Source organism: Neoarius graeffei, chromosome 17, assembly GCF_027579695.1.
Source record: "Neoarius graeffei isolate fNeoGra1 chromosome 17, fNeoGra1.pri, whole genome shotgun sequence".
NCBI lineage: Eukaryota > Metazoa > Chordata > Actinopteri > Siluriformes > Ariidae > Neoarius > Neoarius graeffei.
The window spans coordinates 34,247,072-34,268,021 of record NC_083585.1 but is presented as its reverse complement, the minus strand read 5'-3'; the positions used below and the strand labels follow the sequence as shown (position 1 = coordinate 34,268,021).

Sequence of the window (20,950 nt, the reverse complement as noted above, 5' to 3'; positions counted from 1 at the left end):
AAAAAACACAACAACTCCAAATTAGCAGATTTATATTTCATTTTGAAATATAAGCAAAGCCATAAGCAGAGTCTCCCCATGGCAGTTTTTAAATGGGATAGACTACATCCAAAAATACTGGCACTGATCTGAGTTTTTCTCAGTAGTGTGAAATTGTGGAAGCTGGCCAGATGCAATGTCACCTTGTTGAGATTTCAGAGAGCTGTGAGAGCCTCTTTACATCCAGTATGGCAGTGTAGACACAAAGATGAATTTGTGTGTGTGTGTGTGTGTGTGTGTGTGTGTGTGTGTGTGTGTGTGTGTGTGTGTGTGTGTGTGTGTGAGTAACTAGAGTATATAGAGTACTTGTGAAAGGTATATGACAGTGCTCGGCTTGGCTAGTTTACATGAAGAGAAATATTGGTTAATAATAATAATAAGAAGAAGAAGAAGAAGGAGAAGAGAAGAAGAATTGATGTGAAACAATAACTAAAGTGTCTTTAGCGAAAGAATATTACTAATAAATAAAGTAAGCCCTCAGATAAAATGATGTATGGTTGTTTTGCATTCAGTGAAAGCATTTCTAAATCATTAATACAATTCCTAACATCAGCTGCAAGATTATGCTCATTTTTTATTATATATAATAATTTAATTCATATATGACAGTGCTTACATTTTGTTTAATATGAATATAAATTACATAAATAGGCCTATATTTCATCAAGTTAATTAATATTGTATCGATATGTGAATTTACAATGTTTAGAACAGGATAAGCGGCTACAGATGATGAATGGATACACACACACACACACACACACACACACACACACACACACACACACACACACACACACACACACACACACACACACATATATATACTGTATGTCCCTCCATTATCTGTAGCTGCTTATCCTGTTCTACAGGGTCGCAGGCAAGCTGGAGCCTATCCCAGGTGACTATGGGTGAGAGGTAGGGTACACCCTGGACAAGTCACCAGGTTATTGCAAGGTTAACAAATATTATCCTAACCTGTATGTCTTTGGGGGAAACTGGAGCACCCGGAGGAAACCCACGCAGACATGGGGATAACATGCAAACTGCTCGAACCCAGGACTTTCCTGCTGTGAGGTGACAGTGTTAACCACTACACCACTGTGCTGTCTATATATATATATATATATATATATATATATATATATATATATATATATACAACCCCAATTCCAAAAAAGTTGGGACAAAGTACAAATTGTAAATAAAAACGGAATGCAATGATGTGGAAGTTTCAAAATTCCATATTTTATTCAGAATAGAACATAGATGGCATATCAAATGTTTAAACTGAGAAAATGTATCATTTAAAGAGAAAAATTAGGCGATTTTAAATGTCATGACAACAACACATCTCAAAAAAGTTGGGACAAGGCCATGTTTACCACTGTGAGACATCCCCTTTTCTCTTTACAACAGTCTGTAAACGTCTGGGGACTGAGGAGACAAGTTGTTCAAGTTTAGGGATAGGAATGTTAACCCATTCTTGTCTAATGTAGGATTCTAGTTGCTCAACTGTCTAAGGTCTTTTTTGTTGTATCTTCCGTTTTATGATGCGCCAAATGTTTTCTATGGGTGAAAGATCTGGACTGCAGGCTGGCCAGTTCAGTACCCGGACCCTTCTTCTACGCAGCCATGATGCTGTAATTGATGCAGTATGTGGTTTGGCATTGTCATGTTGGAAAATGCAAGGTCTTCCCTGAAAGAGATGTCGTCTGGATGGGAGCATATGTTGCTCTAGAACCTGGATATACCTTTCAGCATTGATGGTGTCTTTCCAGATGTGTAAGCTGCCCATGCCACACGCACTAATGCAACCCCATACCATCAGAGATGCAGATTTTCTGAACTGAGCGCTGATAACAACTTGGGTCGTCCTTCTCCTCTTTAGTCCGAATGACACGGCGTCCCTGATTTCCATAAAGAACTTCAAATTTTGATTCATCCGACCACAGAACAGTTTTCCACTTTGCCACAGCCCATTTTAAATGAGCCTTGGCCCAGAGAAGACGTCTGCGCTTCTGGATCATGTTTAGATACGGCTTCTTCTTTGAACTATAGAGTTTTAGCTGACAACGGCGGATGGCACGGTGAATTGTGTTCACAGACAATGTTCTCTGGAAATATTCCTGAGCCCATTTTGTGATTTCCAATACAGAAGCATGCCTGTATGTGATGCAGTGCCGTCTAAGGGCCCAAAGATCACGGGCACCCAGTATGGTTTTCCGGCCTTGACCCTTACGCACAGAGATTCTTCCAGATTCTCTGAATCTTTTGATGATATTATGCACTGTAGATGATATGTTCAAACTCTTTGCAATTTTACACTGTCGAACTCCTTTCTGATATTGCTCCACTATTTGTCGGCGCAGAATTAGGGGGATTGGTGATCCTCTTCCCATCTTTACTTCTGAGAGCCGCTGCCACTCCAAGATGCTCTTTTTATACCCAGTCATGTTAATGACCTATTGCCAATTGACCTAATGAGTTGCAATTTGGTCCTCCAGTTGTTCCTTTTTTGTACATTTAACTTTTCCAGCCTCTTATTGCCCCTGTCCCAACTTTTTTGAGATGTGTTGCTGTCATAAAATTTCAAATGAGCCAATATTTGGCATGAAATTTCAAAATGTCTCACTTTCAACATTTGAAATGTTGTCTATGTTCTATTGTGAATACAATATCAGTTTTTGAGATTTGTAAATTATTGCATTCCATTTTTATTTACAATTTGTACTTTGTCCCAACTTTTTTGGAATCTGGGTTGCATATATATATATATATATATATATATATATATATATATATATATATATATATATATATATATATATATATATATAAACTTTAATCAGTTCTTGCATTAAATTGTGTGTATTTGTTTTGTTTGTTAAATTTTTAAGTTTTTAGTTCTATGAACTTGTAAGAGCATTGAGCTTAGATAATGCTCCTAAAACGTATATTATTATTATTATTATTATTATTATTATTATTATTATTATTATTATTATTATAATAGAGAGAGATTTGTCTTGAGACACCACTGGAAACTTTAGTTAGTTTGGCTGTGTTTTAAACAGCTGGCCCTTATCATGAGCAGGTGCTCAAACAAAGGGTTCACTCCTTTAAAGCAGCTGATTTATAGCCATGGAAACGCTTTGTTATTGCTTGTAATTACTCAGTAAGGAAGGAAAAGGGTCTTGGTTTTTAAATTTCATGTCAGCTTGGTTGCAAATTTTTGGTACTTTTCAGTGAGCATCCTATTTTAAAGTAGCACTGCAGATTTCTATTTTATATTTCATAAGTTTATTGCTCACCGTGATGGCCTGTGTAATCTTACCCCGCCCTGCTGGAGAAAGCACCGTGATGCTGGAATTTTAATGCCCATGCGCTCAGAACGACGCTCGCGCTCTTGTCCCGCCCGTCCTTGCTTATTATCATACGAATAACCTGATTCGTCAGAGTAAAAGCGGAGCTGTCCAATCGCAGCTCGCCGGAGGCGGGTCTTCGTCGTTTGCGTTTGACAGCGACCCGGGTGACGTCACGAAACACTCGGCTCACCAACGGCAGGCTCAGAGGAGATGCTGTGAGCGCGAGACCCGAGCATCTTTCAGTCACACGATCCGGGAAAGAAAAAAAAAAAGCACGCATCTTTCCGTCAAAGCCCGTATCCGCTACACACCGCATCCTCCTCCTCCTCCTCTCCGGACTTTACTGACATACCTAACCCCAAAGCACTCGAGGCTACGTTCATGCAAGAGCCAAGGAGCGCTTCAGACGCAGCATTTTTTGTTTTTCCTCCTTTGCTTTGTCATTATTTATTCGACACATTTCTTGTCTAATCCATTTTTTTTTTTGGACTAACCATCCTTTCCATGAGGACAGCATCATTACTTGATCAGTAATAAGAGGGAATAAGAGTGCACCGTTTCCAGCCTGGCAGAACTCCATCCTTCTGATCCCTCAGTCTTCATGTGAATCCTTTAACCGCGCATCGTTTTGCAAGCGCGGCTCAGTGTGCGCAGTGTTTTTGAAGGAGCTGATAGAACATCTGTATCACACGACTCAGACCGGCGCGCCCGCAGATCAAACACCGCTCTGCTTTTATCCCGGGCTCAGATTTGGCGCACAGGATCGGTTTGGACACGCTTCGCCTGGTGCGACGGAGAAGCGCGGCGGAGTATCGGCGTCCGTGAGAAAATGATGGCCGGCGGGGCAGTGCAGCAAAACGGCATATTCTCCAACCCGCACCACCACAATCAGCAGCCGCACATGGAGTCGGACCCGCCGGATTCCCGCAAGAGACCGCTGGAGACGCCGACCGAGGCGAGCAGCACCAAGCGCACCAACACGGGGGGTAAGAGAACACACAGGCGGAAGGAAGGCCTGCCAGGCTCAACCAGCCGCTGTTTATTTACCCTGCCATGGTGGAGAGACAGAGAGAGAGAGAGAGAGAGACAGAGAGGGGTTATATTCTGAATATTTTAATACTTGATTCCCATCAGCAAAACAAAATAATGCAGGATGTCAATTAATAATTTAGGTTTTATATATATATATATATATATATATATATATATATATATATATATTGAGAGAGAGAGAGAGAGAGAGACTTGGTGTAGAGCGGCAGGTTCATGTCTCGTTTTTAATCTGCGCACCATCCCAAACATGCCTTGAAAACATCAGTATTGTATGAGGTTCAATACAAAACGAATATTACCCGGATATAGGTATAGCCATAACAACACACTGCGTCCATTTTCTCATCACAGCGGCCTTTGATGTTAGGGATGGCTGCAGAGCAGGCTGTAGCTGAGGGGCTGAGAGGCAGGCGTCAACAACAACAACAACAACGACACACTTTTACAGAGATTTTATATATATGTGTGTGTGTGTGTGTGTGTATGAGTAACCTGAATATGTGTTTCGGAATGGTGGAGAAGAATGCCTTTAAGGCTAAGAAAGAACAATGAGGCACGAGCACATCCTTGGTCCTTGGACTTTGGTCCTTGGCATCACCGCAGATGACCTTGTATTTCCAAACCAGTGCTTCCGATTTACCGATGCTGTGCTTCAGGGTACTGCATGTTTGCATTAGAGATGTCATTTTTTGCCCAAACACTGCACCAAAGTGACAATAACCACCATAATATAGCCAGTTGCATAGCCTTTATCTATAATTACAAAACAGGAGAAAACAGACAAGTGCTTACAATCAAACACACACACGTGTTAATAACTCAAAATACTCATCTATATTATCAGTCGTGTGTATTATCCAGTGGGATATTCAGTATATTATGCTGTAGGCCTTCTGCATGTTGGACGTAACCATTGGCATGGCAACGCTGTTCCCGTGTCAGCATCGCTCTCAGTGAGTGCAGACATTTCCAGTTCCGCTCGCTAGAACTACACCAGGCCCTTATTATTTTTAAACAGACATACACGATTCATTTATAGTACAGCATATTCATTTTACTGCTCATTAACTTAACCCTGCAATCACTGTTACACCGTTTTCTCTTGCCTGGTGTTTACATGTGAGAAGGAAATCAATGTTTTCTGGCCTGGCAGTGAGGGGAAAAAAAGGCCATGCTGCACCCGTGGGAGGCATTAGTACACAAACATCACCCATTTGGCCAAATGAAATGGCTGTTAGGATGGTAAGAACAAGGTAGCAACACCAAGCAGGATTATCGGTTTAATGCTCGGCACAGCCATATTATCCTTCAGAATATCATACCACTGAAAGCTCACTAAAGAGGAGAATAAATTGCTTACGTTAGGGTAGGTTGTTATGTTCATGAGAACATGCTGATATATACATTATTAGTTACTGATATACATACTGTACTAAGATATGGCTATATATACATTAGGATATACTGGTTATCCTTAATATAGACTATTTTCTAATAAGGAAACACAGTTAATAATATGGTGGTTACAAAAAATAATTATACTGCAACAAAATACGATCAAATGAACAATCATGAGCTGTTTAATACTGATTAGATAATACAGTATTAGTGCAAAAAAATATTACTATAAACATTCAAACTGTATAACTTTCGATTGCCCAGTACTAATTAAGACAAATGAAAATAACACAACCTGTTGTTAAATTAATTTGCTTTACATACATCCATTACATCAACATTTGTCATCTTTCAACAGTGTATAAATTTATGATAAATTTACATTTTGTGTGTTGTATGTATTACAGTAATTCAGGAAAGGCAGAACCAAAAATGTCAAGGATATAGCCTGATTTACAACTGAAGAAAACACAGATTTTAGTGTTTTTGTAGAGTCTGTATACTCCACATAAACACTTTAATATACAATTTAATGCTGAACGTGTTTAATCAGGGATTATTATAGACTACAGTTATATTCAGAATGGTACCTGCTTTAATTTTTGAAATTAATTCATTTTCAATGTCCAGTAATGACATTGCGCTTGCAACAGCACAGCATAATAGTCTCATTTGGAATAAAATTCATTTCCTAAAAATAATTAAAAGAGGCAAAAAGTTATTGATTTATATTTGATTTTAGATGTTTTTTAATGTTATGAGTATATATAAAAATCCACAGAATTATTAAACAATATAAAAATGGAACTCTCTATATGTATCATGATGTATGGAAATATACTGTTGTACCAAAAAAAATTATAATAATAAAAACTCATGGTTCCTTCCAGAAAATTGTGAAATGATGTTATATTTTATAAGTTGCTTGTAAAAACCTTTTACACATAGTGAGAAAAAGTTGGCAGAAAACAGAGTCATTTGCTTGCCAGAAGATCATTAGGGGAGCGGTGCTGTTTTAGCCCCATCACCACTATAAAGCTACTTTGGTTTTCCACGAGCTGTGCCCTGAGCTCTAACGCCATATATAAGGTAGAATGTGGTAATTTCCTAAATGAAAGCGCTGGCACAGGAGGCGTCTTGTACACTCTTGTAGGGGGTGCAGGTGTCTTTGGTGAGTAGCATGAGGGGACAGTGACCCTCTTATGAAAAATGGGACAGAGGAAGTGTGTGTGTGTGTGTGTGTGTGTGTGTGTGTGTGTGTGTGTGTGTGTGTGTGTGCACGTGCGCGTTCCTGTCTGAGAGAGACATTTAGGAAGATGGAAGAAAGGTAGAGCTCCTGGTACAGGAAATGTATTGTTAGATGGTCTATAAAGGACATTTTTCATGGTACTGCTTTATACATTAGTATTGCTCCCTTTGATTTCACATATTCAAGTACGAGCTTACATCTTTCTCATCATTTAGAAAGGACAGGATCTTTCCTGCTAGTAAAAGAGATCTTACATAAACATGATTTGCCAGCTGGGTTTGAAGATCTTCCCCAACCCCCTAAGACTTTTACATGGAGGACAAATAGCTGTTTCCTCGCTCTGGCCCACTCCATTCAAACACAACTGACAGAGCTGTAGAGCGATCCTTATACAGCTGCATTTGTGGCCAGCCCCCTGATTAACCATGCGGCATGGCTGCTGCAGTTATTAGTTTTGGAAGCCATGCATTTAGCTCTTTTACCACTTTTCCTAAAGCATCCTCTGTATCCCTACCGATTCCTGCTCTAGTACTCTCGCATCCTTTTCCATCTCACCATAGGTGGCGGCCATTGATTACCTTCCAAACCACTGCCATGTCTGTCTACTGATCTCCAAACGATTTTAACGTAAAGGTGGCGCTGTTCTCTTCCTCCTCCTCCTCCATTTTTTGAAAGCACTGCGTCAAAGATAAAAAAAAAATCTCTGCAAGGGCGGGGGACTTTGGGTGGGCCGCACTGTTGAGAGGGCAGCACGGGATTGGACGAGAGGCTCGTCTCGCTCTGCCTGTCTGCGGCGGAATGGAGCATGGGGCGCTCGATGAATATGAATGAGAACAATGAAAAGAGCGACTCGAAAAAAAGGATAAGATTCGCTCCTGTTTTTATGCCATTTCTTCCTGCCAGAAAGGAAACAGTCGCCTCACACTTGTCTTACTCTACCATAAAGGAATGAACCTTATCGAATATGTTGGTGTATATTTTGGTCAGGTAGTTTATGAGACAGATCATCAATAGATGAATGCTTAATTCCTCATGGTTTCATTACATTGTAATAAATGTAAAGCAGTTGTTATAACACAGATAACAGTATGCATGACGTTCTGGGGTTTGTCCTCATCATGTGTTATCTAGCTTATGGGAACTATATTTGCCCTTATTGCTCTTTAGTCATAGTCTGGTTTGTTGACCCACACGTCTCCTGACACAAGATCCCAGGATTTGAACCTTCAATCCCCAGGCTGATGCTGTCTATTCTAGGCATCCCATCTCTCTGGAACTCCTAGCAACCAGTGACTTTGTTTATGCATGACAGTTTTTACCTGAAACCTGTTTGGTATTTATTTTGTTATCAACTAAAAAAAAACATGTGTATATACAGCCAGTAAAAGTACATAATAATTTATGGCAGCATTCTCATTCATGATCTTGTGTTCTTTGTACAACACACAATGGGAGTGCTGGATTGGAGACGTTTCTTTCAGTTACGGTATAGCTGGAGGAAATATGCTGAGATTTTCCAGGCTGGGTTGTGCAGACAAGTGACAGGAAGTAATGTTATTCCTGTTAAAACTTGGCCTGCAAAGTCATTGCCCTCAGATATTGGTTTAGAATATGGAGTCCCTGCGGTAACACAGATCCAGACCAAAGATTTTGCGTATTTGCCAGAAATTAAACATTACCTGGGGATACCCAGGGAAATCCTGCAAGACAGAATGCTGGTCTGAGTGTTTTAGCACAGAAGGATCTGGCGTTCTGGTTTGACCTGCCGTGCAGTGTGCTCCTGCTTCTGTGTCCAGCAGCCTGCTGCATTTGGTTTAACGCACCTGTTAAAATACTTACTGAGAAAAGCATTATGAATCTGTACTTTGGTCAATTTTGCAATAAGAAGATGATGAAATCGAAATAATAATAAAAAAAAAACATTTCAGTGCTTCTAATGAGAGCCAAATTGTTGGACTGTGATGGCACTGACCATTTTTTAAGATAAATTTGTTTTCACTCTCCATTTCCAGATTCATTTCCTCACACATGAGATGGGAACAACTGATTAGATGTGAGAGACAAGACTTTGTCTCTCTAATATCATATCTACTCCCCTAAGATTTTAATGCTTCATAAATATGTACATACATAGACAAAGGTTTTAAATTAGAGTTGGTTGTTGAATTTAGGATAATTCAAGTCTGACATTTGTAATACTTTAAAATAGTATGAGATGTTGTGATGCTCTTAGCTTTAGGTTCCAGTTTTGTCATACAGTGATTCCTTGCTTCTTAGCATACACTATCTCCATGATACAGTCAGCAGGAAACTGGAAATCTATGTTTTCAATCATGGTAGATTAGGAGTAAAACAAGCATGTGGTATAGTCTTCTTTGTTAGATATTTCTGAGCTAAAAACACTTAAGTATGCAGAATACACATTATTTATTAAACCTGCTATATTAATTATGGGTGATTAAATTTAGATACATCCAAATCAAAAGGAGGGCAATCTCAGTTCTGGGAAATCTGGGTCAGTGGAAAAAAAAAAAGGACTTGTGCTAATTTATGGGTAGAGTCAGGCCATGGTATCTCAAAACAAAGTGAGGGTGTTCAAATCAGGGAAACAAATATCATCCTTATAATCGGCAAAGTTTAATATTAAACTTTGTCAACATTCTTTTTCATCTTTACAGTATGATTACACTGTGTTCAATTCTGAAGCAGTAAAGTTTGTGTTTGTTTTTTTAATCTCCGATCAGCACAGAGTAAGCTTCTCACACATATTGATACTGTAGACAGCCTGGCGATGCTAAAAGGATTACCACAAGACAATTAGATAATTAAGAGACTGTTAAACCGACCCAATTATTAATGCTAATCCATGTACCACCCGCAATTACATCCCAAACTATTCATGCTGCTGACCTTCCTGAGTCTGAGCATCTTTTTTTATCAGACTGACATAGTCCCTCCTGGCTGTTTCTGATGCCAATGATGCTTCAGCAGTATTACATTTGTGACTTTTTTTTTTTAACAAATCTGGGTAAACATGCATGTTTCTCCTGTCACACTGTTTCTTCAGTTTTTCATATTAATTAACTGTATACTTAATATCTATTATTTTTTACCCACAGTAGTTGGCCGGTAGCTTCCGTAGCTTAGCTTGGCCAAAAGAATGACTGCAAAAGATAAATAACTCTTCTAGAACTCCAATCCAATCTAACGCACCCGTCTTGTGGGAGCCAGCATAGATTAATAGCAGTTGGATATTAGGCGTGTCCTCAAGCGGCTATGGTGGGTGGCTACAATGTCATGTTAAAGTCAGAGCACTGAGTATGTGCACAGCGACTCCACTGACCTGAATAAAAAGCCTTACACACACATCAGCAGCAGTCTTTTCTAGGCCTGTATGTCCTCTTTTCCCGTCTGTTTTTATTCTTTATATTAGCTCTCTTACTGCAAGGACTCTATTGCCTCCAAGCTCTTTCCATACTGTGAAAAATAAATAATAAATACTATGTAAATACATGCGCAAGGCATTACTGTTTAATCCAACATGGTCTCCTGCTTGTTGGTTTGCAAATTTACACATCGAATTTGTATGAAAAGATATACAGGATACAGTTAAGGATGGGGCAGAGTTAGAGTTAGCATCTGTAATCCATTCTAAGGTTTCAGTTGCGGGAAACTTAACAAATCCAGAACCTTTGCTCATTCAGATTTGTATAAATTCCATTTGAGATGTTTGGTTCCAAAAGCAAGCCCAGCTTAAAAATAGAAAAACAAAAAAACAAAACCCTTTCCCCTTTGTGAAAGCTGTCACTGTTCTTTGTCATCCCCTTTTCATTAATGTCAGTTATATTACTTCACATATCTATTATTTGTATTTTATTTTAATTCCTGATATTTATGCACAAAGTTGTACTGGTTTTATCTGGAGTTCATTTTAATCCAACTAGTAATCAGGGCAAGTAGATGCATTTTAGTTTATAAACATATATACATTTTAGTTTAATGGATGATTGTCAACGATGTTATGTTGCATGATTTGCGGTGCTGCATTCACAGGCTGGTGAGCGAAATAACTGGTTCTATTATAGCTAGACTTTTGGCAGAACACTATTGGATCCACTGTTGTTGAACCCATCATCCCCATGAATTCTTTTCTCAATGCCTCTAAACTCTGTACCTGATTTATGAACATTTCAAATGAGTGAAAAATTCCATCAACAGGTCCAGACTTATATACCACACTGTGAAATAAGTGAATAATATAAGGTACACTGAAAGTTTTTACAACCCTGGTTCCAAAAAAGTTGGGACAAAGTACAAATTGTAAATAAAAACGTAATGCAATAATTTACAAATCTCAAAAACTGATATTGTATTCACAATAGAACATAGACAACATATCAAATGCCGAAAGTGAGACATTTTGAAATTTCATGCCAAATATTGGCTCATTTGAAATTTCATGACAGCAACACATCTCAAAAAAGTTGGGACGGGGCAATAAGAGGCTGGAAAAGTTAAAGGTACAAAAAAGGAACAGCTGGAGGACCAAATTGCAACTCATTAGGTCAATTGGCAATAGGTCATTAACATGACTGGGTATAAAAAGAGCATCTTGGAGTGGCAGCAGCTCTCAGAAGTAAAGATGGGAAGAGGATCGCCAATCCCCCTAATTCTGCGCCGACAAATAGTGGCGCAATATCAGAAAGGAGTTCGACAGTGTAAAACTGCAAAGAGTTTGAACATATCATCATCTACAGTGCATAATATCATCAAAAGATTCAGAGAATCTGGAAGAATCTCTGTGCATAAGGGTCAAGGCCGGAAAACCATACTGGGTGGCCGTGATCTTCGGGCCCTTAGACGGCACTGCATCACATACAGGCATGCTTCTGTATTGGAAATCATAAAATGGGCTCAGGAATATTTCCAGAGAACATTATCTGTGAACACAATTCACCGTGCCATCCGCCGTTGCCAGCTAAAACTCTATAGTTCAAAGAAGAAGCCGTATCTAAACATGATCCAGAAGCGCAGACGTCTTCTCTGGGCCAAGGCTCATTTAAAATGGACTGTGGCAAAGTGGAAAACTGTTCTGTGGTCAGACGAATCAAAATTTGAAGTTCTTTATGGAAATCAGGGACGCCGTGTCATTCGGACTAAAGAGGAGAAGGACGACCCAAGTTGTTATCAGTGCTCAGTTCAGAAGCCTGCATCTCTGATGGTATGGGGTAGCATTAGTGTGTGTGGCATGGGCAGCTTACACATCTGGAAAGACACCATCAATGCTGAAAGGTATATCCAGGTTCTAGAGCAACATATGCTCCCATCCAGACGACGTCTCTTTCAGGGAAGACCTTGCATTTTCCAACATGACAATGCCAAACCACATACTGCATCAATTACAGCATCATGGCTGCGTAGAAGAAGGGTCCGGGTACTGAACTGGCCAGCCTGCAGTCCAGATCTTTCACCCATAGAAAACATTTGGCGCATCAGAAGAAGAAGAAGAAGAAGAATAGTGAACTCTTACAAGAACAATAGGGCCCTGCGACCCTGTAGAAGGATAAAGCGGCTAGAGATAATGAGATGAGATGAGATAAAACGGAAGATACGACAAAAAAGACCTAAGACAGTTGAGCAACTAGAATCCTACATTAGACAAGAATGGGTTAACATTCCTATCCCTAAACTTGAGCAACTTGTCTCCTCAGTCCCCAGATGTTTACAGACTGTTGTAAAGAGAAAAGGGGATGTCTCACAGTGGTAAACATGGCCTTGTCCCAACTTTTTTGAGATGTGTTGTTGTCATGAAATTTAAAATCACCTAATTTTTCTCTTTAAATGATACATTTTCTCAGTTTAAACATTTGATATGCCATCTATGTTCTATTCTGAATAAAATATGGAATTTTGAAACTTCCACATCATTGCATTCCGTTTTTATTTACAATTTGTACTTTGCCCCAACATTTTTTGGAATTGGGGTTGTAAATGGAAAGGCTTTACAGGAAATTCTTCCATCTAGAAACTAGCAACTATTGTTGTTTGTTCTGAAAGTAGTCAGTAAAGTCATATTTTGTGTTCTCATTTTTATTTATTTGTTTATTTTTACAAATGAGTAACTGATTTGCCAAATCAGTGTATGATTACATGTGTGATAGAAGAGATGTTACTTGGAGCACATCCCACTTAATGTTCTGAACAGATGCCATAGCCTTATTGTACTTTTTTTTCTTTCTTCAGAAGAAGGCGAGTACTTCTTGAAGGTGCTGATTCCCAGCTACGCTGCAGGCTCTATTATTGGCAAGGGAGGCCAGACCATTGTGCAGCTACAGAAAGAGACAGGTGCCACCATCAAGCTGTCCAAATCCAAAGACTTCTACCCAGGTGAGTCTCCCAAATGTGTCAGTCCACCATCAGTACACATTCAAAAGTTATACTTTCAGTCCTATTTTAGCATCCACACAAATTGTAAGCAAGCACACTATTATCACCCTGTTGGCTATAGTTTTTGTTGTATGTATAAATGTTGTCTTAACTAAGGCCTACAATGTGGCCTTCTCCAGAGGCACTAAGCTTCATCCTCAATGAAAATCATATGAGAAGGACGTAATCTTTGGCATGTGGCCACCACACATGGCCTTTATCGAGTCTCAGGTTGCACAGCGTGGCAGATCAAGTCAAGCAAGGATGCAGATTGTAGTAAAAAAGGAGAGCAAACTTGGAGAATGCAGGTTGCGATCTTTTATTTCTGAGACCCTGGTACACTGGGTAGTATAATCAGTTTATATCCCTGTTCTTTTTATGTGATGAATAGATACAGTTTCGTATTGGAATCTGGCGTATTTTTAAAAGGAAGTAAGGAGAAGTGGGGGGTTTGGGCTTCTTCTTAAAAGAACATTGTATTACTCGCTTGTCCTGCCATGGTTGCTGTGACCAACAGGACACCTCTGTCGTTTTCCTCCTGAGACACCCACAAGAACAGAGCAGATGCCAGATCCAAGACATCTACCTCGAAAAACTACATGCCCTTTCATTGACTTTGTCATCTCTGAGTGCTGTAATGTTCCAGTGTTTAGAGTGGTGCTGCTTAAATGGCTAATTAATTACAGGAAGATAGATTGAGAGATAAATTGAGATGTGTAGGGAAGCATTTTCCAAAAGAGCTGGATGCGATGGTGCTGTGTTGGTTTGTTGGAATGGACTGTTGTGCTATGGCGGGGGTTGGGGGGGGGGGGGGGGGGGGGGCTTCCTCTGTGGTGAAGAGGGCATCTGTATGGAAATGAGCATGAGCTTTTCCTTGGATCCAAATCAAAAGATCCACCTGCTGTGAGGGGGGGCTTTTTTGCTTAGGAGCAGTGTCCGGCATTCCTGATTCAGGCAGATTTGAAACCTCTCAACGGAAGGGCCACTATCGCTCACCAAAGACTCTCTTCTTACTTCATCTTGGCTAAGTGCCCCAACAGCATTTAATTCAGAGGCAATTAGCTGGCTACAGCAGTATTGGTCCGCAACTGGCCAGCATTCATTATTGCAGGAGAAAAGATTTATTAGATGCCTTCACTCTGAATATAGGGTTGTTTAAGGTTTACGAGGAAATGACACTCATAATTCAGTGACTTTCTGCCTTTAGGGTTCTTATCTACAACTAACAGAGGCTAAAAGTAGCAACATCATATAGCAAATATAAAATATTTTAACATCAAATTTACTAATCAAATTTGGTAACGCTGCACTACAGGACTTCACATATTAGTCTAGACGTTAATTTAATGCTTCTAGATGCATATAGTAACTAGTGAATACAGCAGTTATCTGGGAACATTAACAATAGGTTATGAGTACTTTATTTAGTGTTATTAAATTATAATAACTGCAGAGTATCTACTGTTTCTAAAAATCTATGTGACCCTTGAAGTCTTAAGAATATTTAACAGTTATTCCACGAAATCGAGTCGTACATGAGCTGATAGCCGACAAGGCACTTATAGCGAGTTGGCTATAAGCCATGTACGACAAGGTTGAGTGGAATGACTGTTTTATTCTATCCACATTCACTGGATTTTGAGAAACAGAGCATTTTTATTTTTTGCAAATTCGATAAATAAACACTTTATACAAAACTTCCGACAAAATCATTTCCACTTAGAATGTAAACAAACCAGTGAAATGACAGAAGCAATTTGTGAAAAATGCTATAATAATAATTCTTGAAAAATAAAAAAGATAAGTTCTTACCATATTTTGTTGCTTTTTTTTATATTTTTGGGGGTTTTGTTTTCGAGTAGAGTTTTTATTTTGTCCTCGGTTGCTGCAGCAAAACGCTCCACCATTTTATTTTTTTTCTACTCACAGTATATGAGCTGATATCCTAGTAGTAGAGTAGCCAATCAGAGCGTGCGATTGCTTATATCCAGTGAATGTAGATAGAATAAATTCCAATGTTTGAGAAATGCTAAAATGAAATTGAAATTTTTATAAAATACTCGATTTCTTTGGTAACTTCTCCTTAAATATTACACAAATGCATGTAATTGAGTTGAACTCTCATGGTAGTTATCATGTTTATTTTGGTTTAAACATACACAAATAAGAAGAATAATTTAAGACATATGATCTCTTTATGTGTATTTTGTTGACCCAGACTGAGTGCACAGTTATTCATTTACTAATCAATTATTAATGTATTCATTTAATTAGCCTTTCACATTTCCAGAAACAGTAGTCATGAGAAAGATGTAGCTGAAACATATGATATATAATGAGAATATGAGAACAATAAACAAAGGATTATTAAGCTGCTAATGTTGCCTGCTGTATTCATTACGTATGTGAGCAATAATTACTGTCATATATCACCATTCTCATGTACAATTTAGGAAAAATTCTGCTTTAAGTGTAAAAAGACAATATTGAAATAGCCCAAAGAAAATAAGAGGTACCAAAAGGCTTGGTCTGAATATTTATGTGTTGAATTGCAGCACTCTGTGACAACAAAATGTCATGATTTTACCGTTGGAAACAAAGAGCGAGGTGGGCGAATGAGTGAGTATTGTGAGTCAGTGAGTGAAGGAGTGAGTGTGTGGGAGGGAGGAAAATTAAGTGATCCTCACTCATGCTGGATACCCAGGTGTTTGCTGCTTTTGCCACTGATATCAGGTCAGAGTGGGCGTTGACTAGCTCTCAGACTCTCAGATTACGTGATGATAGCATAGTAGCATGGCGCCATAGAATCCTCGTTCCTTCTAGTTATGTAACATTGCAGAAATTCCTCCTAGACCCTTGTTTTTAGTTTTTTTCCCCCTTTGATATATTTTATTCAGTAAATTTAGAAAGGCACCACCTATCAGACACCCAAATCATTTCCAGACCATTGGCTACAAGAGACGCTTTCTGTCAGCAGTATCATTGATTTGTTGCTTGCTTGCATTGGTTAGTTCATTGAGTTTGCTTGTTTTTTTCCATTTTCTGTCATTGTTGAGCTCACACAGCAACTGTAAAGCACAAGCTACATGCAATGGTTGTCTGCACATGTTATTCTCACTGATGATGGTGGAATAATTGGTGAAAGCAGGTATGAAAATTTAATCTATAAGACCTTCCAAGCCACGCTTTTCCCCCCCCTTTTTTTTTTTAAATTAACATTACTCTGGCTTTGTTTTACAGTTTTGCAGATGTAATCAGCCTGCTGAGATCATACAAGACAAAGACAACATACTTAATATTGTACTTGTCACAGTAATGTTATAACCCATATGCTGGCCTAGGAGACAACACTGGCGTACATTACGACACATTTTCTTATGTGACAGTGTAATGTAAACGTGAGTGCTGTCTAAAACACGTGGACTGAAACAAATTAAATGAATGTTGCATCATCTATTTCTTGAAGATTAGTCAAGCTTCATGTGGTGCTGAGCAGAGTGTTGATTTTTGTTTGAGGCCGTCCAGGCAACTGATCCTGTGCCTTAGAGAAGACTGCGATATTAAAGCTTTGTCTTAATCCCGCACAATGATTGTGGTTTTCAGTAACTAATTTTCAACAGCTCACAACCCCCTTCTCGCACGCACGCACACACACACACACACACACACACACACACACACACACACACACACACACACACACACACCATCATCCCTCCCCCATGCATCAGCGACATTGTGATTTCTCCGCTCTAATCTTCTTAGGTCTAAAGCTTTTTGACTAAAAGATGAAAAGCCACAATGGTACATATCTGGCCTGGAATTTTTTCCCTTCCTGTTTCTCTGTTTTACCCAGAAATGTTCTTCGTTTATTTGATGGTGTTTAGCTTTTAGCTTTTTGCACGCTGCTGAGATGGGAGACTCTTTTGTCTGCCGTTTAATCTGTGACAGCACAATCATCTGAATCATCATTATTAGATGTTATCAATTTCTAAAAAGGATCATTTTTGCAATAACTAGTGGGATAATTAACACTGACTAATGAGGACTGAATGAGCCAAGAAGATCCTTAAATTCGTATACGCTATAGAAAAACATTAGTTTGGAGTTTGCGATTTGTGCTTAAACAAGTATATTAAACTACGTCAAAACAAATTAGGTCTAATAAAGCTCATCTCATGAGATTTTACACTGTAAATATGACAAGTCTGTTAAATTGCTTGGCATATTTTTCTTTGCCATATTTTTCAATCGAAACCCATTTGAGCCTTGATAATCAGTGTTGCCTGAAAACCCCCCAAATAAGAGGCATGTGATTTACTTGGCATTATTGTTATTCAAGTGTGTAAAAGCCACATTGTCTGAGGAAGCTTGTCAGGGAGCATCTGCGTCCTGGCCGAGTGTCTAGAAGAGAAACGAGATTCCCTTAGTCTCCTGTGGCTTTGTTTTCTTTTCCATGTGACGTTATACAGGCTGGCCACTGCCTCAGTGATGCCCTCAGTGCCAGTCAGTGCCTGAGACCCCCATGTTCAGCTAGTCCTTACACAGAGTGGCGCAGATGAGACTCTTCTTAGAAACAAGATACTGACAGTGATTATGATGACTGTCATACTGACTAGCATGTTGTCTTAACACCCTCACCTCTCAAACAGCTGGGTTATTCTCACTGAAGAAGGACTTTTTGTTTTGTGATGTATTCAGAGCTCATCACATGTGAATGTGGAATCACAGTCTTAACATGGCATTTACTGTCCTTAGTTAAGGTCATTTCATCTGTCGCTTCTCCACTTTGCTGTCTCCTGAGGTCTCAAGGGTGCTGTAGTTTTTCCACCAAAATGTAAAGCCTTTTAGTCGATTAAAAGGAAAAGCCACGATGGGACTTGCCATAAATACATTGATGCAGATTTTAGACAGTGGATCAATTGTGGAAAGTTAGAGCGATACCTCCTCCCACACACTCACCCACCAGCTCAAAACCCTCCCTTATGTGCGCACAATACAAATAGTATTGATCTGTCCTGAAGCACTTGCTTCTTTAAATGAGATTGTGGCTAAATGCGCCAGAGAGAGAGAGAGAGAGAGAGAGAGAGAGAGAGAGAGCAATCCATTCTCTGTGTCTTCATTTGGTTTTTCATCATTCTTTTCCATTTGTCCAGCTGGTCCCCTGCCTAAGTCATTTTGATAATTCACACCACAGTCCTTGCCATCCTGGCTGCAGCACACGCCACAATTCCTTTCAAATGAATCCTCAGCTGACAGGGTGACCTTCGCCTGCAATATTAACAATCATCTTCTGAGCTGACTTTCCAAACACATATAAATCTAAGGAAAGACAAACATTAGATCCTCTCTAATTTGTAGTGTAGTAGGTATACTTGCCAATTTCCTTAGCTACAAAACAATATTTAGCTTCTCTAATTAGTTTTACTTGTAGTTCAATAGATTCTTGAATCCTTTCTGATCTAATCTCAGATTCAGCATCAATTAACATCATTAGATCAGGCACCAAAGCTAACAAGCACCAAGGCTCAAAGTAATGTCACCTGTGCCCCGCTTTAAGAGGAGGATGGAGAGCTACAGTCAGCAGGAGGTCTTGGATTACGGGCCACTTTTATGTATGGAGGTTCAAAAACAGGAGAGCCTCAATCCCTCCTTTGTGGTATGCATGACAATGGTTTGGCCCAGCTGTGCTATCTTTATATTGTTACAGAAGAGCCACGTGCTTTAGACCTCATCCTATCCACGTGTGCAAGCAAACGTTTGAAATGAAAACACTCTGTATATATGAAGAGGAATTTGTTTGTAGTGAATTAATAGAGTGTTTTATCATCGATCAGTTTCTGAACTGCCCATGACTATCTATTGTGTCTGTTGTGACAAAGATGCAGAGGAATAGAGGAAGAAGGAATAACAGAGGGAGGAGAGAAGTGATTGAATATTCAGTCATTTGAATGGTCAATGATTGGCCTGAACTGTGCAGGATAATAAAGATTGCTAGGCCACTTTTAATGACAATAGAGCCTCTGACATCACTGACCGCACAGGTCCTCGAGACTGGAGGAGGGGCAAGCAGGCTGGCCTCCCATCTGCCCTCAGAGGTGTGTGTCTGAGTACGAGACAGCAAGAGAGACAGACAGGCGCAGAGAGAAAGGGAGCAGTGTAAAGTGAGGGTAATGACATATTGTTGGGGTTTCACAAGAATTAAATATTAATATACAAATGTATATACTACATGGCATGTAATAGATAGATAGATAGATAGATAGATAGATAGATAGATAGATAGATAGATAGATAGATAGATAGATAGATAGATAGATATTATATAGCCTATATAGATATTATATATATAGGCTATCAGCTCATATACAATGAGTAGAGAAAAACAAAATGGCAGAGCGTGTTGCTGAACCAACCGAGGACAAAATAAGAACTCTACTCAAAAACACAACCCCAAAAATTATCAGGTATTTAAAAGAAACCAAAATGGCTAAAAGAATATAATTTTTTGTCCCCCCCCAAAGAAAAGAAGAACCCCCCCCCCCCCCCCCCCCCGTTCCACACTCCAGCCCAGTCTGTGGCGTTAATGCACCTTTAAGTTGGTTTGCTACCGCCAAAAAACCCTAAAGAAGAAGAAAACCACAAAAAATACAAAAAAAGTAACAAAATATGGAATAAAAGTATTTGATGGTAAGAACGTATCCTTTTTTATTTTTCAATAGTTACTATTATAGCATTTTTCACAAATTGCTACTGTCAAAGCCGTTTTCTACAGAGAACTGAGCCGAGCAAAGAGGTGACAAGGAGGACAGAAACTGAGGTACAAAGACATCTTGAAGAGGAGCATGAACAATGCTGGAGTTATCGATCAGACATGGAAAAGGGATGTCTCGGATGGAGCAACATGGCGAAGCATAGTAAAAAGCTCAGTGTCCACAACTGAAGATGAAAAAATAAATAAATATACAGAGGGAGTATACGAGGGCTCACAAAACCAGACATTCCATAGCAGCTCAACCAGGCCATTCATGCCACCATTGTGGACAACTCTGTCGCTCTGGTGCGGGCCTCGCGGCCCATCTCTGTTTCTGCGTATCCTAATGAAGCAGTCATCATCGCTAGCAATGGACAGCCACCGCTGCCGATGACTGTCATTTCACCAGTCTGTTTACATTCTAAGCGGAAATAATTTTGTCAGACGTTTTGTATAAAGTTTATATTTAGCGAATTTGTAAAAAATAAAAATAAAAATGCTGTGTTTCTCAAAATCTAGTGAATGTGGATAGAGTAAAACAATTATTCCACTCAATCTCACCGTACATGGCTTATACAGTAGCCAACTCGGTGCTACGCGCCTTGTCAGCTAGCAGCTCATGTATGACTTGATTTCATGGAATAATTGTTTCATTCATATATA

General features: G+C 39.3%; 1 protein-coding gene across 1 annotated transcript in view; it reads left to right on the top strand.

Annotated features, from left to right (window-relative positions):
- The first annotated feature begins 3,610 nt into the window (after positions 1-3,610).
- Positions 3,611-20,950, top strand: part of nova2 (NOVA alternative splicing regulator 2) — a 58,556-nt gene continuing 41,216 nt past the window's right edge. Inside the window, exons 1-2 of the mRNA XM_060944081.1 lie at positions 3,611-4,393; positions 13,351-13,494. Of these exons, the coding sequence (XP_060800064.1) occupies positions 4,237-4,393; positions 13,351-13,494 (301 nt within the window). The 5' untranslated portion in view covers positions 3,611-4,236. The remainder of the gene's footprint in view (positions 4,394-13,350; positions 13,495-20,950) is intronic.